The sequence below is a fragment of the Aythya fuligula genome, chromosome 4, assembly GCF_009819795.1.
Source record: "Aythya fuligula isolate bAytFul2 chromosome 4, bAytFul2.pri, whole genome shotgun sequence".
Classification (NCBI taxonomy): Eukaryota; Metazoa; Chordata; class Aves; order Anseriformes; family Anatidae; genus Aythya; species Aythya fuligula.
This window is the reverse complement of record NC_045562.1, coordinates 53,638,264-53,657,066: the sequence shown is the minus strand read 5'-3', so window position 1 is coordinate 53,657,066 and position 18,803 is coordinate 53,638,264. Positions and strand designations below refer to the sequence as shown.

The 18,803-nt window shown below is 39.5% G+C and overlaps 1 protein-coding gene across 2 annotated transcripts; it reads right to left on the bottom strand.

Moving 5' to 3' along the window:
* Positions 1–909: 909 nt before the first annotated feature.
* On the bottom strand, positions 910–18,680 carry RELL1 (RELT like 1). 2 transcript variants are annotated; one of them, XM_032187434.1, is made up of 7 exons: positions 18,542–18,680; positions 9,589–9,822; positions 8,046–8,117; positions 7,181–7,238; positions 4,447–4,686; positions 3,766–3,953; positions 910–1,214 (listed from the first exon to the last, which is right to left on the bottom strand). In XM_032187434.1, exons 1-6 carry the CDS (start codon positions 18,630–18,632, stop codon positions 3,773–3,775), a joined length of 876 nt encoding a protein of 291 aa, XP_032043325.1. In that variant the 5' UTR covers positions 18,633–18,680; the 3' UTR covers positions 910–1,214; positions 3,766–3,772. The 2 variants fall into 2 exon arrangements, with proteins under 2 accessions (XP_032043325.1, XP_032043324.1); XM_032187433.1 differs by having other exon boundaries at positions 3,777–3,953.
* Between the last annotated feature and the right edge of the window lie 123 nt (positions 18,681–18,803).

Sequence of the window (18,803 nt, the reverse complement as noted above, 5' to 3'; positions counted from 1 at the left end):
TTGGAGTAAATGTTATTTTTCAGTTTCTTTTATACAGCAAAGTTTGCTGAAGTATTGCAAGGGCCCCTCCCTGCCTCTTTCCCTCCAACCCCCAAAAAAAAAAAAAACAGAACAAAATAGAGATCATAATAAGTGGACACAAAAGTAACATCACAAAACCATCACTGGCATTTTTAGCAGTAGGTCACGCTTAAGATATTAAGGTAGTGTAACAGTGGCTTAAGATTTCGATGCCAATGAGAACTGCTACCCTCAGTCCAATTAAGCCACTCTAAAGTACTTTAGTACATAGTCCATAAATTTTTAATGCCATATATTCCATATTCTTATCTAATGGTTGAAATATGTTGCCTTAGCTTAATAAGGAACCTGGGGGTAAAAACAAAAGAGAAAGGCAGAACTATTAGGCATTCTTCAAATAGTAGCAAGTAGTTACAAGAAAATGGGAGAACAAATGGCCTAGAGGAAAGTGACCTTCCCAAAGGTTCACCCAAGTGCATAGAAAAAGATACTCCTTAGCCTAATGTTAAGTAGTTATCAAGGGGGAAGAAAGACAGCAGTATCATTTAAAAACTATGTATAACTGAAATACTCCCTCCTGTGAATTACCCTTCACAGAGTCAGAGGGCTTACATACTAAAGGCACACATGCAGATCTGGATGACTGCTTATTTCCCTGTATGTTTCGCTTGGCTACCAACAGTTAGATTAACAGAGTATTTTAATCTTCTGAAGCCTGACTTTCATCTTCAGTGAATGCTTGTCAACTCTGGAAGAACACAGAAGTATCCAGATGGACCAGAGGGGTAAACACAGCTTATCCACAGGGTAATCTTATTACATCTAATATTAAGCTCAGTAAAAAAAAAAAAAAAAAAAAAAAAAAAAAAAAAAAAAAAAAAAGTTGTCTAAGTATAAAAAACACTATTTGATAAGGCTTTTTAATCTTTCCTGTCCAAAAATGTATACGTATTTTTTCTTTCAAAGATGAAGCCCAACATTTGGTGCTAGGTCCACAAGGTTCAACAGTATGCAAATGCCTAAATCTTAACGATTTTACTGGTGAAAAACCATCAACCTTGCACGGATGCCATCACAAAACTTGTAAAAATGCTACGGTGCCATAAATACATTTTCTTAAATAGTATGCATCTCTTGGGAGTTTTCTGTTTTCTCCAAAGTGCTAGTAGACAAACTTCTTCTAGAAGCTCCACCTACAAAAGAAAAAAGCAATTACAAAAATAAGCATGATTAGAAAAGTTAGTTTTAGGATGAGCAGGCCAATTAAGAAGTCAGCAGATGCTCTGAAATGGAAAAAAAAAAATGCCACAGTTACATAACGTGGTGGTTATGCATTACAAGTTTTAGGATGTGAAGTCAGAAAGTAAAGGAGCTAAAAATTCAGCTAGTAACCATGCAAAGGATGGACAAAAACATCAACATAAACTGGTAAATCACACTGCAGTGCAAAGCATACACAACTTTGAAAGGGATACTAGGAATGGAAAACATTACATAGCTGCAGCACAACACTAACTTCAGTTGTCTTCCTAGTAGTTTACCATGGAACTGCAAGAGCTCCACACAGAATTTGGACTAAGTATCTGCCATATATGTACTCCTTTTTATGTGCCACTTAAAAATAAATAAGTAAACTGAAACAATGAATTGTAGTCTGCTCAAGAACATGGACCTCAGAGATCTGGACAAGATGTGCTAAGCATAAAAGATGCAGACAGCAAAATGCTGAAACACTGCAAAGCCCATTTCAAGACAAGAACTTGTCAATTTTGGGAGGGGGGGAAATGAACTCAAAAGTAGAAGTGAACACAAGCAGCCAGCAACATTACATCATTCAAGTACTGTCCCACTCAGAAATTCCAAGTACAAGAACTCTCAGTAACGGCAGCTAAAGCGAGGCCACAAAGCACAAGTCCCCTGCCTCCAGAAGCTGTAACAAACCTTTTCTGGCACCAGCTACATGCACATTTGTGCCTTCCTTCTTCCTCCACATATGGAGATCTGAGCCAAATTCTCTAAAATAAAATGCTTTTAACATTTATTGGCTACAGACACAGAAGTCCTAAACATGGCTTATCCGTTCAATTTCAGTAAATTAAGCTGTTATCATTTATTAGAAGTTGAAGTAAGTAATTGAAGCAGGGGTCTAGCTAATATCTGTCTATGTATGAACAGCTTCTCATGGCAGTGGACTAAAACTGATACAGAACCATGCTAGGGAAGAGACTGGTAGGCTTTCAAGCAAAAGCGGTTTATTTTTTGTAGTACAGAGCAAACAAGCCTGGCTAGTTTCCCAGATTTACAAAATAGTTTTGTTGGACTGGAGAGAACTTTACAAGAGATTCCACTGAGCTATTTCTCTGCCATTAGAATATTTGTTTTCAGAAAGAGCAGCATTTTAAATCCTAGGGGAGGGTTATACAATAGAAAACTGCCATAGATGGACTTTTTTTTAAAGCTATATTCTAGAGCGCAGCCTATTTTTAGATTAGGGCAGTAATAGTTTAAACTTCGGGAACAAGTTTTATGTAGTTAGAGAACGGCTTTCTTTTATTTATGAGAGAAAGGAAATTAGAAAACTGAAGTACATAACATTTCTAGATTGTTTTGGAAAAAAATAATCTTTTCAATTCCAATGCACTTATGCACTTAACAATATTTTCATATTTGCCTCTTTCTTGCTATTTTTCTTGTTAAAAGACAGACATTATCTTCCCATTAGTCAAGGGACACATTACTAAGCCTGATCAAACTCCCATTGGAGATATTGGAAAGAAAAAGGTTGCACGAGTAACAAAACCACCCAGATTGACATGAAGATACCAGTGCAGTTAGTGACGAAACGCCCTTTTTACCTTCTTACCCACCGAGTAGAAAAAAAAAGTTCATCCAATTTTCCCACAACAGCTTTTTAAGTATTTGGAAGTACAGCACACCTCTAAGCCTCTTTCTCAGTAGGAATGATTGAAAAAAATAGGAGGGGTGTATTCTAATGCTGTGGCATGGTGTCCAGATCAATCAGTTTAACAATCACTTTTCTCTGCACTGCCAGTAAAGGTTGAGAGGAAGTAACCCATATAGCAAGCCAGCTCACAGATTTGTCTTCCATGTTAAATTAGCAGTTACAGAATGCTTTTTTAATGAATACCAAGGAACGCTATGGAAAGCCCTCATCTCACACCTTGGCCTTTCACAATGCTACCTTAACATGCTCAAGTGGTTTGTTTTTTTGTTTTGTTTAAAGCACACTTTAAAATGTGCTTTTGCTTAAAGGCACCTAGTAAGCAGTCAGCTGATACACACAGCACAGAGCAGCAAGCATAAGGAAGCAACACTACAGTTACTCCAGTGAAGCAGCTGTCAGCAGCATTTGTTTCTTTTGGGACACCAGCACATTGTCACTAAGATCTGAACTATCCATTTACTGTAAATAATTAATATGCATATGTTTTTTTCCTTGGAACAGGAATGCCACCTCCACAAAGCAGATTTGAATTTCCACATCTATCCTAATTTCAAAGTCTAAATAAACAATTAGATAAGAATTTGGTAGCTATTCTAGGCTTTCCAATTTACCATTAACTGATCAAATATAACTTTTGCAGTCTTTTATAGAAACTTTCAAAATTGCCCAATGAGTTCTCACATGGCTCAGCTATGTTTTCAACCTTATTTTTCCTCACTGACTACCTTAGTTTATTTCATAACATAGCACTTGCAGTGTTAGTCCCCAACATTTGGTACCTGCTGCTTACTCTGAGCTTCTCCGCTCTTGTGTCCCCTGTTTGGCAGGTGTGGCAGGCGCTTCTCTTGCTTCCTCCTTTGCAGGCGTGGCAGGCACATCACCATTGACGCTCTCCACTCCAGTAACAGACATCAAGCTTTTCCGTTCTTTGGAATTAGATTTGTGCTCCACTTTTGTGACTCTAAATCTGAGGTGTCCAAAAGAGAGATTCAGTTGCATTTCCATGGATATTAGCTAGGTCATTCTCAGTATGCAAGTTATGAATATGCACACATTTTTAGATAGGGGCATCTGAAGACCTGGACATTACAGCACAAGCCCATGCATACCCAGCTCCACTTCAGAGCAATCTTCCTTTTTATTACCTGTGCATACTTCTAAGACACACTGCTGCTGAGGGACCTGCTTTTTAAAACAATCCACAGATTCTATACTACTAGAACAAACATTTTTTAAGACAACTACAATGTAAGATAGGAATTAAAACTAACTGGAAGCAGAATTAGGTCATTTTATAACTCATAATTAACCAAGAAACATCAAAATAAGAAAGAAGAATTTACTCTAAAAAATGCAGTCACTGATTCTATAAATAGGGTTAAATCAACAGACAGCTGATCCAACACGGACCACTGTAGCATCTCTAAGGAAAGCATACAATAAAGCAGCATCTATCTTACCTTCCCACAGAAAGTACTGTAACCTCTCCAAGCCGACTTCTTCTGTGCTCTTTGGATTTGTGAGCTGGTTTTATGTGATGCCATCGTTTGTGGCTACAGCGAGTGCAAACATCCTTTTCTACTACTCCTCCTACAGTATGGAAGTGATGGCCTTTGCAGCTGTGCTTAAATGGAGCAGCACCAGGTGACAAAGGAGACCCCGGACTCGTTGGACTCCCAGGAGTGGCAGGAGATGAAGGGCTACATGAAAAAGCATAAAGGAATGGCAGAGTTTACTATAAAATCCTGTTTCATAAAAGAAAAAAAAAAAAAAAGAATGAAGTATAACCTTCAGTTGTATCTAATAGCCATTTTTTTTGAGGGACAGTTTATTTGTGAGAATGTGGGGTTTAAGGTTCCCTCTAGTGTATTTTTTTTATTTTTTTTTTTTTAAGGTTCCCTCTAGTATATTTTTGTGGTTAAAAATCACTTCCATCAATTAATTCTTCTGCAGTCATGTGGCTAATATAACTACTAGAAAGTAAAAGAAAGTGAAAAAGATCAGGCTAAAATAGATATAAACAGGTTAATTGAACACATACAGAGGAAAGAATCTAATCAGCTGATTAAATTTACACTTGGAGAATTAATAAGGGTGTTTCACAGTTGTTACAGCATTTTTAAGAACTCACAAAAAAAGGACACAGTCCCACGATACTGTGAAGAGGCAAAACTAAATATAGAAAAAAGGAATTAACATGTCATTCAATCTAAGCTTCACACAAAGTAAAAACATACTTTTGGACTTAAGCATCAGTTTTGACACTGCCTTTCAACATGTTCTCACAAAGCAAGCTAGAACTCAGTGTGTTACAGGTGAAATTACTATAGCTTAAGGTAGCACACCCTGTTTAAAAAAGACATACCAGAAAGTTACGTATCAGTAGATTACTGTGAAACTGAAAAGACATACTAAATGCAGTTATTCTGGTCCTGATGATAGTCAGAGTTTTACATAGTTTCTTGGGTAATAGAATAAAAGAATAGCTAAAGAATCTGTAAACTTTAGGTTACATATAGTATCTGTAGAGAATGAGACCAGAAATGAGGATGATCAGAGGAAAGTGTGAGAAAGATACTCACACATACAGAAGTATTATCAGAAATACTGGGTGTGTTGCAACATAAATTTCAGTGCCTTAGCAGAAAACAAACAAACAAACTTTAGAAGTCCTGATTAAAAAGCAGCTAGCCAGGTAAAGATTCTTCAGAAAAAGAAAGTAAAAATCACAAGCTGAACATGAATCATTAGGATGTTGTTGGTTTAAAATGACAAATTTCACCATGGAAATAACAAGAACACAACCTGTCAACCTAATAAAGTTACAATTCTAAGCTTTGACCTTTGATTCCAGTTACCTGGAATGTTTGCATCCAGTTTTTGGAATGTTACTTCAAGAAAATAAGGGACTCCAAGGAGAACAGAAAGAAGAAAGACATAAAACCTGCCATGAAAGACTGGGGTTACCTGGATGCTTATTTTCAAAACAAAAATATCAACAGGAGACATTTGATAGTCTTAAAATAAATAAAAATTTTATAAGACAAATATAATCTATTTAACATGTCTGAGGCAAGGACAAGAAGTAATGGCTTTAAATGGCAGGTGTGCAGATTTAGCTTTGCCATTATTATTCCTACTGTTCAAAAGTGTTTCATAGTGGACTGAACATACAAAAAATTTAATGGATTTGCACTCAAGTTACTAAAGCTTTAGGAGTATCTGATAGAAATTATGCAAGAGCAAACCATCATATCTTTTAGTAGCCTTGTAATACCCTTTTCCCTTCCCCTTTTTATATTTTAATTCACTAGTGAAATTCAAACTTTCCAAGTAACATTGCAAAGACCTACACAAGATGTCCAAGTTGAAATTGAACCAAACATTTCTGCTGCACCATATAAAACTTCAAAATAATCCCTACATTTAAGAACTCATTCTCTTAAATTCAAAATAATTCTTCAATAATCAAGCCCCTAACATTAAGATAGGAGATAAATGGTTGCACAGTCAACTCTGTTTTGCTAAAAGAATGCTCCTACTTAATTAGTGACAATGCTACTTGAATAGGAATACAGGATTACATATAAAGAGTAGAGTAATACAGACACAGTTTTAAAGTACTTAAGAGTACTTATACCTGTAGGTAAACAGAATGATATGTCAGCAGCTCAAGGGCTGAACTACTTTCTCTATGTAAAATTTTTAATAGGTGTGCGGAGGAAAAAAAATAAGAGGTAGGCCAGCCAATATGTATTACCACAATTATAATGCAAAAGAATAAAACAGAATGTGACACTGAAAGAGGTATCTACTTCAGGCATCCATACAAATGAAGCAAGCGCTGCTTCTGCTCTTTCAAATCAGCAGCAAGTTTGGACTAAACCAACTCATAATTAACCGCACCCTAAAGTAAACAATTATTTGCAGCCTCTGTAAATCTTTAGCCCAAGAGGCAATAAACTGCTTTTTACAGACCTAGAACATATAACCAGAATAGCCAGTTACTATAATAGGGCTTACATTAAAATGTAGTGACTCAAAGATATGACAAGGAAATCAAGCTATTATCCTCATAGCTGATAACTACAGTAAGTGATATAGTCTTAGAAAAGTGCATAGGAAATAAAACACTTTGAAAGGGTACAATTTTAGTTGCCTCAGGAAACACACATCAAAAAGTTGAGCAATTACCTTTCAGGTTCAAGGACACTGTTATCTGCTACCATGGCCTTTAAAACATCAACATTTGCTGTAATGAGAAGAAATAGAATTCTTCAAAAATGTACAGCTCTAACTTTAGAAAAGCAAATCGTAAAATTAAAGGTGCTAAGAGAACTTTCATCTAGAAGGAAGATTGCTACACTATGTGCAGAAAGACATCAAGAGAACATCATGCTAAAAATGTTAATAGAATTCTAGGGAATTTTCTTAACGGAAGCTACTCAAATTACAGCTCATATTGTACTCAGAGATCTGCCCCAATACAAGTCATATAACAGCCATCTGCACAAAACTGCCAAAACAAGATCCCCACAAATCTTAAAACATCCATTTGATCACAGGTGCATCATCACCTCTTATGTATAAAGCAACTTCAGGTAAAAAGCACCAGTTTAAATGAGCCCTACAAAAATACAAAATAATTACTTAAATAATTACTTAATGATTATAATTACAAAATAATTACTTAAAATAATTAATTTCAAGACAAAACACTTGATCTGGTCAAAACATTAGACTCTGACATACTTTAAATATTAAGAAAACAAGCTTGAGCTTGTACTTCAAAAATAAGCAAAAAGCTTAAAAAAAATCAATCACCTAAATACAGTATTAAGAAACATTTGAACCAAACTCACTATACAAAAATATTTTCAGGTAAGCAAAAAACTTCCTTTTTGTTTGAAATGATCACCTCCTGAAGTCAAAGAGTTAAGCATTTACATACAGGTTATTAAATGAAAACGTATGTGCATATCAAAATTTTGAATATTTTCAAAAACTTTTATCAGACACCACCACAAAGGCTCATAACTTCAATATAACCATACAATACCTTCATTTTTCATAATGTAGTTAATAATTTGTCCTACAGTGTCACTATTCTCATGTGCCGTTTCATTCATTTCTGTGAAAGGAAATAAATATAAATATGTTGTCAATAGTTTGGCCTTTTAAAAGAAAAACATTAGTTTTTAAAAAAAAAAAAAAAAAAAAAAAACATCACTAAAACACCCCAACTTCAAAAAAAAAAAAAAAAAACAGAAAAGATGTTACATTAAAAAAGACTTTTTAAAAATAAATGCTTTAACATTCATTTAAGACTTCAAAAAGCTCAATATTTTCATAAACACACATCAAAATTCTTTTTATAGCTACTTAGGAGTCACAAACAATCCCAAACATAGGGAAGAAAACAAAACCAAAATCATTAAACTGTCTCAAGTCACTATTTTAAAGTAAGTATTATTGGCTTCTAGTATAAGAAGGATCCATTTAAGCTTTTCACCACAACCGCAAGGACACAGAACGATTTATTTTTTTTAATTTATAAATATATAAAACATTCGCATATGACTACAGGAGGAAGAGATTTAGGAGAGAAGCTTCATGACCATACTTAATACTTCTGGGGTTGACTGCTGTCAATAACAATGCTGGAAGCTTCCCCAGAATAACCTCAGAACACAGAAAGACTGGGGAAGAAAAAAAAAAAAAAAAAAAAAAAAAGGTAAAAGGCACAGCTCTGCCCTTCCCTAACAGACATACTGTCTATATACCTTGGAAAAAAAAATAATCACAGGATGGAGATGAGTTTGATAGGTGAGGCCTTGAATTTGTCTCTAAGTAGTGAATTAGGGGCTTTCCTATCTCTTTACTCACCGTTCATCTTCTTCATCCTGATGGCTACAACTTTATAACGCAACTTACACAGCTACTTCCTCCAGCTAAGACCTAGAAGCTGTCCCCTCTCACTGCCACTCATCTCGGTGTCACCTCTCCCCCAAGCTACAGGATGAAGCATGCCCACTGGCTGAGTGCATGCCGCAGGCAGTGACTGCAGGAGAGCACAGCCGTACATCACTACTGCAGCACGTGGCTCTACCATGAGCTCTACCTTACCGCTGTGGCACTGTCATTTGCGCATCTTATGGACCTGCTGACAGGCTGTCAATTAACGGGGAGAAAGGAGAACAAGTGATTCAACCCCTCTTTTTACCAAGCCGTACATAACGCACTCTTTGCTCTTTTTTTATTCCCATCTTCTCTCAAGGAAAAAAAGAGCCATAAAACAAGAGCACAAAAGAAAGTATCTTTAAGAAAAAATGTGAGCAGCACACCACGTAAAAAAAGGATGCAGACAGTCAGCCCAAAGGCATAGTTTTATCTTGAGATGGAAGATGAGAATGACAACACAAGGATAAGATTGCTAAACATAAACCTAAGATTTTAGGCTTTGAACAGCAGCTTTTTGTCACTCCTCAACGTTCAATACTTTGTTACCACCAGCAAGTGGAGTGCATAAAAGCAAACTGAGGACTCCGATAGCTGCAACATACAGGAACAGTAAAAAGATGTGTATTAGACATGTAGATTACCTATTTTTTCCTCAGGCTTTTCCTCTTCTATTTGCTCAGCCTCTGTTGTACACCGATACCCTTTTTTCTTAAGGACATGACAGATGAGGATCCCCAGGAGACCCATGATGAAGAAAACAGGAACCAATGCAAAGGCAATGTACTCCAGGTGGTCAGGTGTGCTGTTGTTGCCAGTTGTCACAGTAGTTGTCTGTAAACCGCGGCTTTCCAAGACCTGCACAAACTCTCCATTGCCTGTGTAATGGAATAAACACAGTTATTACAACAGACCACAAATGCCTTTGAAGCATTTAGAAAATTGTGAGTATGGCCAAATCCCAAGAGCGTTAATGGGATGTACCTCCTGCGACGGCTTGGAAGGGCAAGGTGTACTCTACTGGTTTAGAGCTCACCCCTGTAACAGTCAGTATTTAAGTTGTAGTACAGTCAAACACTAATTCAATAACAAAAATTAAGCATTTTTAATATTAAACTATGAAGTTAACAGGTATATATTCCATGTTAAAGATTGGCCTTTTCAATTACAAGGTCATAGGGAATTTAGATTGGAAGCAACCTCTGAAGTTCCTTAGTCCAAACGCTGCTAAAAGCAGCTCTGAGTAGATCAGGATGCTTAGGTACCCACGTAGTCTATCTGAAGCATGGAGATTCTACATTTCTGTAAAAACTGCTCCAATATTTGACTACCTTTAGGGTAAATACACAGATTAAAAATCACAGCACCTCCTCATACATCAGATATTAAAGCATACATCTGATTGCAACTAAATTGGACTGTTCAGCTAAATCCAATAAAAATATATGTTCACCTATTCAAAATTCCTTCTGAGACCCTGGAGTACATAGGTACATACAACTTATTTAGTAAAGGTTTGTATATTACTCAATATGCAAGAATATTCCTGCGTTTCTACTTTCTATTCTTCTCGACTTTATCTGAAAAACATTTTTAGAGAAGAATAACAACAAAAGAGACCAATAAAAAAACTAGCATTGTATTTTAGCCTATTTTCTACCTACTTTTTTTTTTTTTAGAGCAGACGAGGCAATTCGTAATTTTTCTATTAAATCAGTTGAAGGAATGAAGACTCATCAGAAAACCATTTACATGATATTGACACTTCCACAAGAGAAATATCTAAAACCACCTGTGTCCTCATTTAAAAAAAAAAAAAAAAAAGGATCTCCAGAAAACTGCAGAAAGAGCATTATTCCATAATCACATCTACTGTGCCAGCTATATAACTAAGTTGTATTTGAAAAATAGCAGTAAGGTGACAGCTAAGAAAAGATACATAAAACTGCAGTTAGACATTTACCTTAAATTTTCTTTATACCAAAACATTAGCCATTTACTTTTCGAGGATTTCTAATTTTTTTCAGAATTCTCTGAATACCAGTTCAGTAATAACTAATACACAAGACTTGCTCAAAGTGAAAAACTGGCACTTTTTTTGAAATATTTGATCAAAATCTCCCTTAGCTTGAAAAAAAAAAAATGCATTACGCATTTCTCTGAACAATTTGCTACACAATAGTAGGAATGCAGAAAACAGAAGGAAATCCAAACAAGAGTCTGAATAGATCTGGAGGCTGAATGAACTCTAAATGTTAAAATTAAATCTCAGGATGTTTGCTTTGGACAAAGCCAAATGGCCTAGCTTGCTTACAAAACCAAACTTTTTTTTTTTCTTTTTAAAGAGAAGCCAGCAATCCTACCGATAACTGTATGCAGAACTTGTTAGGTAGCTACCCTTCAGTAGCTCTAATTTATGCCCAGGTAGGACAACTGATCAGCATATGCACAATCTAACACAGAAATTGCAATTGTTATACACTCACTACAGGGAAATAAGAGACAGTAGAGGTTAAAATAATCATTTAACTGAAAAAGTTGCTTTCACAGTTCGTTTTCTAAGAATTTCTAATTCACATTTTAATATATTAAAATGAAATGGTTGTTTGTTTGGTTTTCAGAGGGTTCTTAAAACATCAGGCTGCAGCAGCTACAAAGTTCCCCCACTTCATCACAGAATTTACTTCCTAGGCAGGCAAAGAGCCATCATATCATCTTTATTTTGTTGACTACAATGTTTCAGAAGCTAAGAAATACAATTGAAATAGTATGTATCACAAGCTCTGAAAGGTTAGCATTCATTCAACTGTAAGGCAATGTGCTTTGATTTTGATGCACATTATCCATTTTTAGAATGGGAAAGATGCAGTACATTATTGCAAAGACATCAGCAGTCACTAACAAAACCAACAGGTGGAAGGACAAATGAGAAGTGCCACAAAATGAATTTGACTCAATTATTTTTTAATGTTTTCCACCTCCTTGTGGCAAAAGCAGCATGCATTACCCTAACAAATTATATCTCCTGACGTTCCTCCATAACCACAGTAGGTAATTCCCACTTCAAACCAGACAGCAAGTGCTTCCAGCTCTCCATGCTGTGGTTCATTAAAGCTCCTCCAGATGCAAAATTGCTTTGTGAGGTCCCCTTGGTCCTACCCCACCGGATTTGCACCGGATTTTAAAGTGGACCACCAAAATGATTCAGGTTTAGCAAAAAATGCCTTAAGTAGTATCTGCTTTTTAAAGCAGTCACTTGAGTGAATCAGTATACTTGCGGTTTGGCAAACTGCTCTATCAAGGCCATCAAGAGACCGAGCAAGCTGATGTGGAGGAACAAGCAACCGTGGGCAAGGAAAGATGAGTATCTCAAGAACAAGCCTTCCTGAAGTAATTGGACTAACATGGAGCCATGGTCGTGCAGGACATCTCCAAAAATAAAGTGGCAGAGGGGAAATTAACTACATGCAACAAATATACTGTTCTACATAATTGTTTTTAGATCATCAACTTGACAGCCACTGAAGATATGCACACGATTTAGAATGCAAAGCTAACCATCAAAGCTGCACATGAGCAACAGAAGAGAAAAATTATGCAAAAGAAACAAGAAAACGGATCCCAACTGCTACTGAATGCTCAGAGCAAACAGGAAACTTGGTATGAACTCAAGCCAATTTCAAGTACACAAGGAACTCTAACAACAGAGCACATCACATTTTCAGAAGGACAGGTCTTTTATAAGCTATTGCTAGAGCTGATCCCCACCCTTCAAAAATAAAAAAAATAATAATAATAATAAAAAAACAAGCTAGCAGGTACTCCTCAGGTTAACGCTCCCAGCCCTTTTTATGGAGGCTGAACCTTCATACTGCTTCTAACATTACTACCCACACCCAAAGGTCTCCCTCTCCACCCAGCAGTGCCTCAAGAATATTTTACAAAACCTTTAGGAAACACAACATATGAGGAAAAAAAGTTGGCACATTAAGGAAGAAATACCTCATCTTTCATTAAATTACAACTTTTACCTGGCCTAGCCAGGCCTACTAACATTTTAGTCAAACACTTGATGTTACCAAAACAATGCCTGACCACAACAAAACCTCCATGACCACAGGATCTTGATAGCTGTAAGAATGAGGCTGGACTGGACTAGGTACGCAGAGGTACTCTGTAATAACCCTTCTTCCCCCTTCAAGTTTCTGAGGTTCACAGCACACAGAGACCGGAGCACCTCGGCAAGGCCGCCCCACCTGGTGCTGCTGTCCCAGCAGGATTAACTGTTCCAGCACATCGCCTGCCACCCGGGGCCAAAGAGCCAGCAAGGGCAGCAGCTCCCACACGTACAGGTTTCCCTCTCACCACAAACATAGGGACAGAACAACTCCTTCCTCAGTACATACTGCCACGATACCAGACCTTGCTTGTGCCAGGTTACAGAATTAGGCTTTCCTTGGTTCCTGCAGCAGGAAAAGATTTCATATTTAGCGCGATCGCTCTGAGCTCCCTGAGATAAGCTCCAGTTCAGCAAAAAGCTTGGCCTTCAGCAGTTATCTAAGCAGACAGTTCTCAGACTTCTCATAAAGCACAAGTGAAATCTCTAGAAAGATTTAATATTCCTTAAACAACAGCTCCGACTGTTGAAAAGTTTGTTGATTTTTTTATAGCCAAGAACATACCTATTTAGTTATAAGTCATGTGAAACGTCATTAAAATAATGCATTGTCTTTGTTTTTCTGAATCTCCCATACTAAACTTAAGTATAAGCCACATCCTAACGGATTACTTTAAGCACATTCCACTTATTGCACTGTTTAATTTACAGCAATAAACCCATAAACAATGATGTAATCTCTCTGCCCTGCTGATAAATCTGACTTCGTTACATCAGATTTTGCCTATTATGCCCACGCCATGTTGAAATATTAGAGCATACCTTTTAAAGAGCTTTGTTTATACTTTATGAATTGGATTGTTCTAGCAATCAATCTGCTAAGAATAGCTACGTACATATGTACTACCATATCCATGCAGCTCAAGGAGTTGCATGATCATATTTCCTGCTTTCAGGCATGAAAACGAAATACGGGTTTCAACCTCACAATATACAGAAACAAACTATTGTTGGCCTTAATGTTAATTGAATTGTTAGAAAAATTAGGTATGCTTGACGTACAACCTATTAAAGTGCAGTACAAGACAAATGAAATGTTCAGAAAAGACATTGCTTAAACATCTCAGCTTAGCATAGCTGGAGAACACGCCTCAGTAGCAGCATTACTTGAAGCAATTCTCTCCCTGCTTCTTTTTGTGCCAGTTCACTCATCTGTAGAAACAGGGGAATCAGCCAGGGTTCAAATGGTTTAAATAAAAAAAATAGTTTGCTCGGGCGTTTTCTGTTTTTCTTTCTTTAACATCTGAACCACTTTCTCATTCAACTCACCATGTGATCCTAGAAACATTTACCAGGCGCAATGAAAGCACTGCACAGCCCAGCAATGCCACCAGAAATGGGCAGGCAAACCTGACAGGCTCACACTGCAAGGGAAAGGCAGCTGGGCATCACACCCAGTGTTTCTTTTTCTCCTGGCTCTAGTGGAATTATAATTATACAGGATTAAGCTACGACACTTCCCATCTCCAGGCTGGACATCTATAAAGGTAGATGGATGTACACCTTGTTACAAAGCTTTCATTTTAAGCACGATTCAAAGGAAAACTTTTGTTATTTCAATTACATACTTCTAAACTCAGACAAAAGTCAAAAATTTTATTTATTAGTTCAATTTCCTGAATACATGCTAAATATCTCACTCTTAAGATCTTCAGAAAACATTTAAAAATTCCCTAAGGTAATGGAGTTTAAGGGAACTTAATGAGATGCCAAAACTGGCCAATTTATGTCCCTTAGCAGTTCAGAAGCAGTGGATATTCTCGTAAAAGAAACAAGCTCTAAATCAGCTCTTTACTTTTGTTCAGTACATTCAAACTTATTCAGGTAAGTAAAACAAAATGCAGTAAAGGTTTCTGTTGTCACAGTAATTTCACTTTTCAGAATCATAATTCAAACACTGAACAGTGACTTTCCTTACACCGCTGATGGTGAATACGCATTGATTTACTACAGTCTGTTAGTTATTTTAATTACAGTAGACTCAGCCAGAACAGTTTACACCAACTTCAAATTAAATACACTTTTTAAGAGTTACCTAATTTAAACAGGATTTTTCTATTCTGAGTCAAATTCCCTTTACACAACCAAGCTGATGGAACAACAAGAAGTTTCGCTCACAAGTCAAAACATATATAAAGACATTTAGGGACTACTGGAGCTTCTCTGCCCTACTAGCACCATTGTAGCTATAGAGGAGACTATAGAAAAGGCAGCAAGGAACGGGTTAAAAAAGGCTTTTTTTTCCAAAAGGAAAAACTGTAAGGGAAGACAACCTGTTGCCTACCAGTTGCTTCACCTATTGTTCACTGAAATCGTACATCAGGGAATATCCACGCACTGGACAACAAAGGAAAGAACGCTATCATCTAGGAGCAACAATCAGCAGGTTTGTGAATTCCGCTTAGCTTTCAGCTTCCTTGTAGTAGTAACCAGAAGCTACAAAGAGAAGCGAAATAAGCAGGAAGTCTGATGAGAAAAGGAAGCCACATGATGACAGAACATTATGACGACTCGTAACGGTACTGCCAATTGCCTTAGAGGTTAAGCAAGGTTGTTCAAGGTCTGCTGTCAGGAACTTACGAACAGACTGCAAAACCTTTGTTAAGTTTGTCACAAGAAGTACCTCAAATGAGAGAACAGAAGGATCAACCACACTGCTTTACAGAACCACAGGCTGGTGAGGCTGGCAGAGCCCTCTGGAGGCCCCTGCCCCAGCCCCTGCTCCAGCAGGGACACCCTCAGCAGGGTTCCCAGCACCACGTCCAGGCAGCTTCTGGAGACCTCCAAGACCCCACACAGTCTCTCTGGGCAGCCTGTGCCACGGCTCCTCACCCAAAACTAGCTCCAGTTTCTGAACCTTAATAGTAAGATGCACGCAGACGGTCTCACAGATGACCTGTCTTTAAAAACCACGGAACTGAGAGTCTTTCACAGGACCTCAAGTTGGATCCTGCAAGAGCCCTTCAGTTAGAGACTGAGTTTTTGGCTCACTAAAGTTATCACGAGATTTGTGATGACCTCAGCAAGGGCAAATTTTGCAGTAGGTCTTTGAAAGAAAGCCTTCTCCTCTGAACTTTGAGAGTTAAGTCTCAGCTGGGATGAATTCTTTCCCAGTCCCTACTTATTTCTCAATTACATGGCATACCAACACTATTTCAACAAGCTGTCTACAAAAAATTTTAGACAGGCTTCCCTGAAAGCTGCAGGGAGAGCTGAGAAAGGAGATACCTCCTAAACAAGGGCAGGTCCCATTAACAGCAAAGCATAACCAAAAGTGTCAGTGGTGTACAAAGCATGTAATCCTCAGCTATTTTAAACCATCACAATTTCTACACTCCCAGACAGCTTATTATGAGCTCTTAAAAAAGGACAAACTTAATCTTGTCAGTTGCCCTGTCTGTCCGAATAACCACACCATGAGGATATCTGGCATTATTAAGAACTCAAAACCAAAACTAATGAAGACAAAAATGTCTAGAGCAGTTCAGCCTGTTGAAAAATGTAAAAAAATATACACTACAAACAGAAGGAAGAGAGGCTCAGTCCATTCCTTGTACATGTACGTGATACAAGATGCAGCTGGTAATACCAAGCAAACACTGAGACAAAAACCTTATGCTCTGCTTTTGCTAGTGCTAAAACTGCAGTGCTTATGGGGTAATGGCTTGGGTCACTGTGTGAGCAGCCGAGAGTTCGTGCTGCAAAAACATGCAGAACTGATGCTTTGTGTTTGTATTTCTGTGGGAACACTTTTCCTCGGATCTCAGCTTTCAAATACAGCATGCACTCTGTGCAATTAACAGAGTGCACGTCACCAGTGCCTGTCAAAAGAAAACCCTCCTGGACATACCAGATATTTGAAGCTATTCCCCACTATTGGTAAATTTAGACGTGCAAGCAGCATGAGATCAATGCTACCAAACACAGCAAATCAGTGCTTTTGTGCAAACAAACATTCACACTAGTTGAGATCTGTCACAAATCAATTTTAACCAAAACCAGCATAACTTCTGTGTGAAGATACGGTGGAAAGCATTTGACAAACCTCAGAGGAAGGAGAAAAAAAAAAAAGACCCATTCTTTCACAGCTTTTGCATTTCCTGTTACACTTTGCAACTTTCAGCTTTCAGAAGTACAGCTGTTCATCTGATTTACCAGACTAAATTACAGGTACAGTCACTAAATCCTACCAATGCACATGGCATACTAACGGCTCCCCAGTGCAAGTGCCTTCAAGCTCTGTGAAACAGACTCGTTTATAACATTTCAAAAGAGTCAGCACAAGCCCACATACACCCATCCTTTCATCATACTAACTACCAGTCAACACAGACCTAAAATTCAGGCTGCCTGACTTCTTTCAGTGAAACTGATTAGTTGGAGTGGGGGGGGTGGGGTGGAAGTCTGAAAACATTAATACCTTCAGCACCATTCTACAGGTCCCGGTTGTGCCTACTGGTACTACTTCCTGCTCTCCTGGAGAGAAGGATGGACTGGATGTTGAGCCTCCCAACCTTCTTGTATTCAGGAAAAGGAACAGCAAGTGGCAGACATCTCAGCCCGTCCTGCGCCAACCAGTAACACTCCATTTACAGAGCTAAGTACGAAAGCACTCGAAACACGCAGCGCCCAATTTCACACTAATAATCCCGCTCACCTTAACTGCTCCCACAGTGTTTGCTCTCACCAGCCCGGTGAGCTCTTATCGGCGCCCCACCAGCCGAGCGGAATAAAGGCGCTCACAAGGCCAAGGCGAGCACCAGGCTGGGCAGCGCAGCAAGGCGCACGCCGCAGTACGCCCGCTGCACTCCAGACGGGACAGACGAGCTCAGTTTCTCTCTGAGATTATCAGCACCACAACATTTGGAGTTAGACATAAACAAAAGACAGCGTCACTTCACAATAACTTCCTGCGGGAGCCTGCGTGCACCCGGGCAGCTTCCAGCGCTCCTTAGGGCCCCGAGTAACCGAGCCCCTAACCCCAAACACGAGGCCGGGTTTAACTGCAGGGCAGCCCCGAGCGGAGCAGTTATCCTTCAACCCGCTCCTATTCCGTGAGTCACCCGCTCAGCGAAGCAGCTCCAGGACAGCCGCCGGACCCGGATTTGGACAGTTAGGTACTTTTTTCCCCCGTTTTCCCACCCGACTCCCGGCCACACCGGCAGCAGGCACACGACGAGCCGCTCTGCCCCGGAGCTCCGCGCACACAGCCCGGCGGCAGGGCAGGGCAGGGACCCCCCGGTTCCCCCCGGCTCCTCGCACCCCGGCTCCCCTCAGCCGGGCCGAGCAGGGCCCGGGCGGGCCCCGAGCAGCCGGTGCCGGGCAGGGAGAGCTCCGGGCTCCCCGCGGAGCAGCGGCGGGGCCAGCCGAGGGCGATGGGGGGGTCCCGGCTCCCATTTTCTCCCCCCGCCGCGACCCACCGAGAGCGGAGAGGTGCCCCCCGAGCCATGGGTCCGTGGGGCCAGCCGAGGGGGCAGCCGGCGGAGTCCCGGTGGTCGCTGCCGGAGCCATCCCGACGCTTCGCCCCCGCTGACTCCGAGCTGGCAGCGCCGCCGGGCCCGGCCCGGCTCAGCCCGGCCCAGCCCAGCCCGGCCCTGCCCACCGGCGGCGGGGCGCGCCCTGCCCAAATGGCGCCTGCGCCGGGCCGGGGCGGTGCTGTGGTAGCGGAGCGGGGGGAGGCTC

Excerpts from the sequence above, each read along its gene's own strand:
- RELL1 (XM_032187433.1), bottom strand. The coding sequence starts at position 18,632 with ATGGCTCCGGCAGCGACCACCGGGACTCCGCCGGCTGCCCCCTCGGCT. Across the intron at positions 9,823-18,541 it reads GGGGCACCTCTCCGCTCTCG|GCAATGGAGAGTTTGTGCAG; the intron begins GTGGGTCGCGGC and ends TCCATTACACAG. Across the intron at positions 8,118-9,588 it reads AAAGCCTGAGGAAAAAATAG|AAATGAATGAAACGGCACAT; the intron begins GTAATCTACATG and ends TTCCTTTCACAG.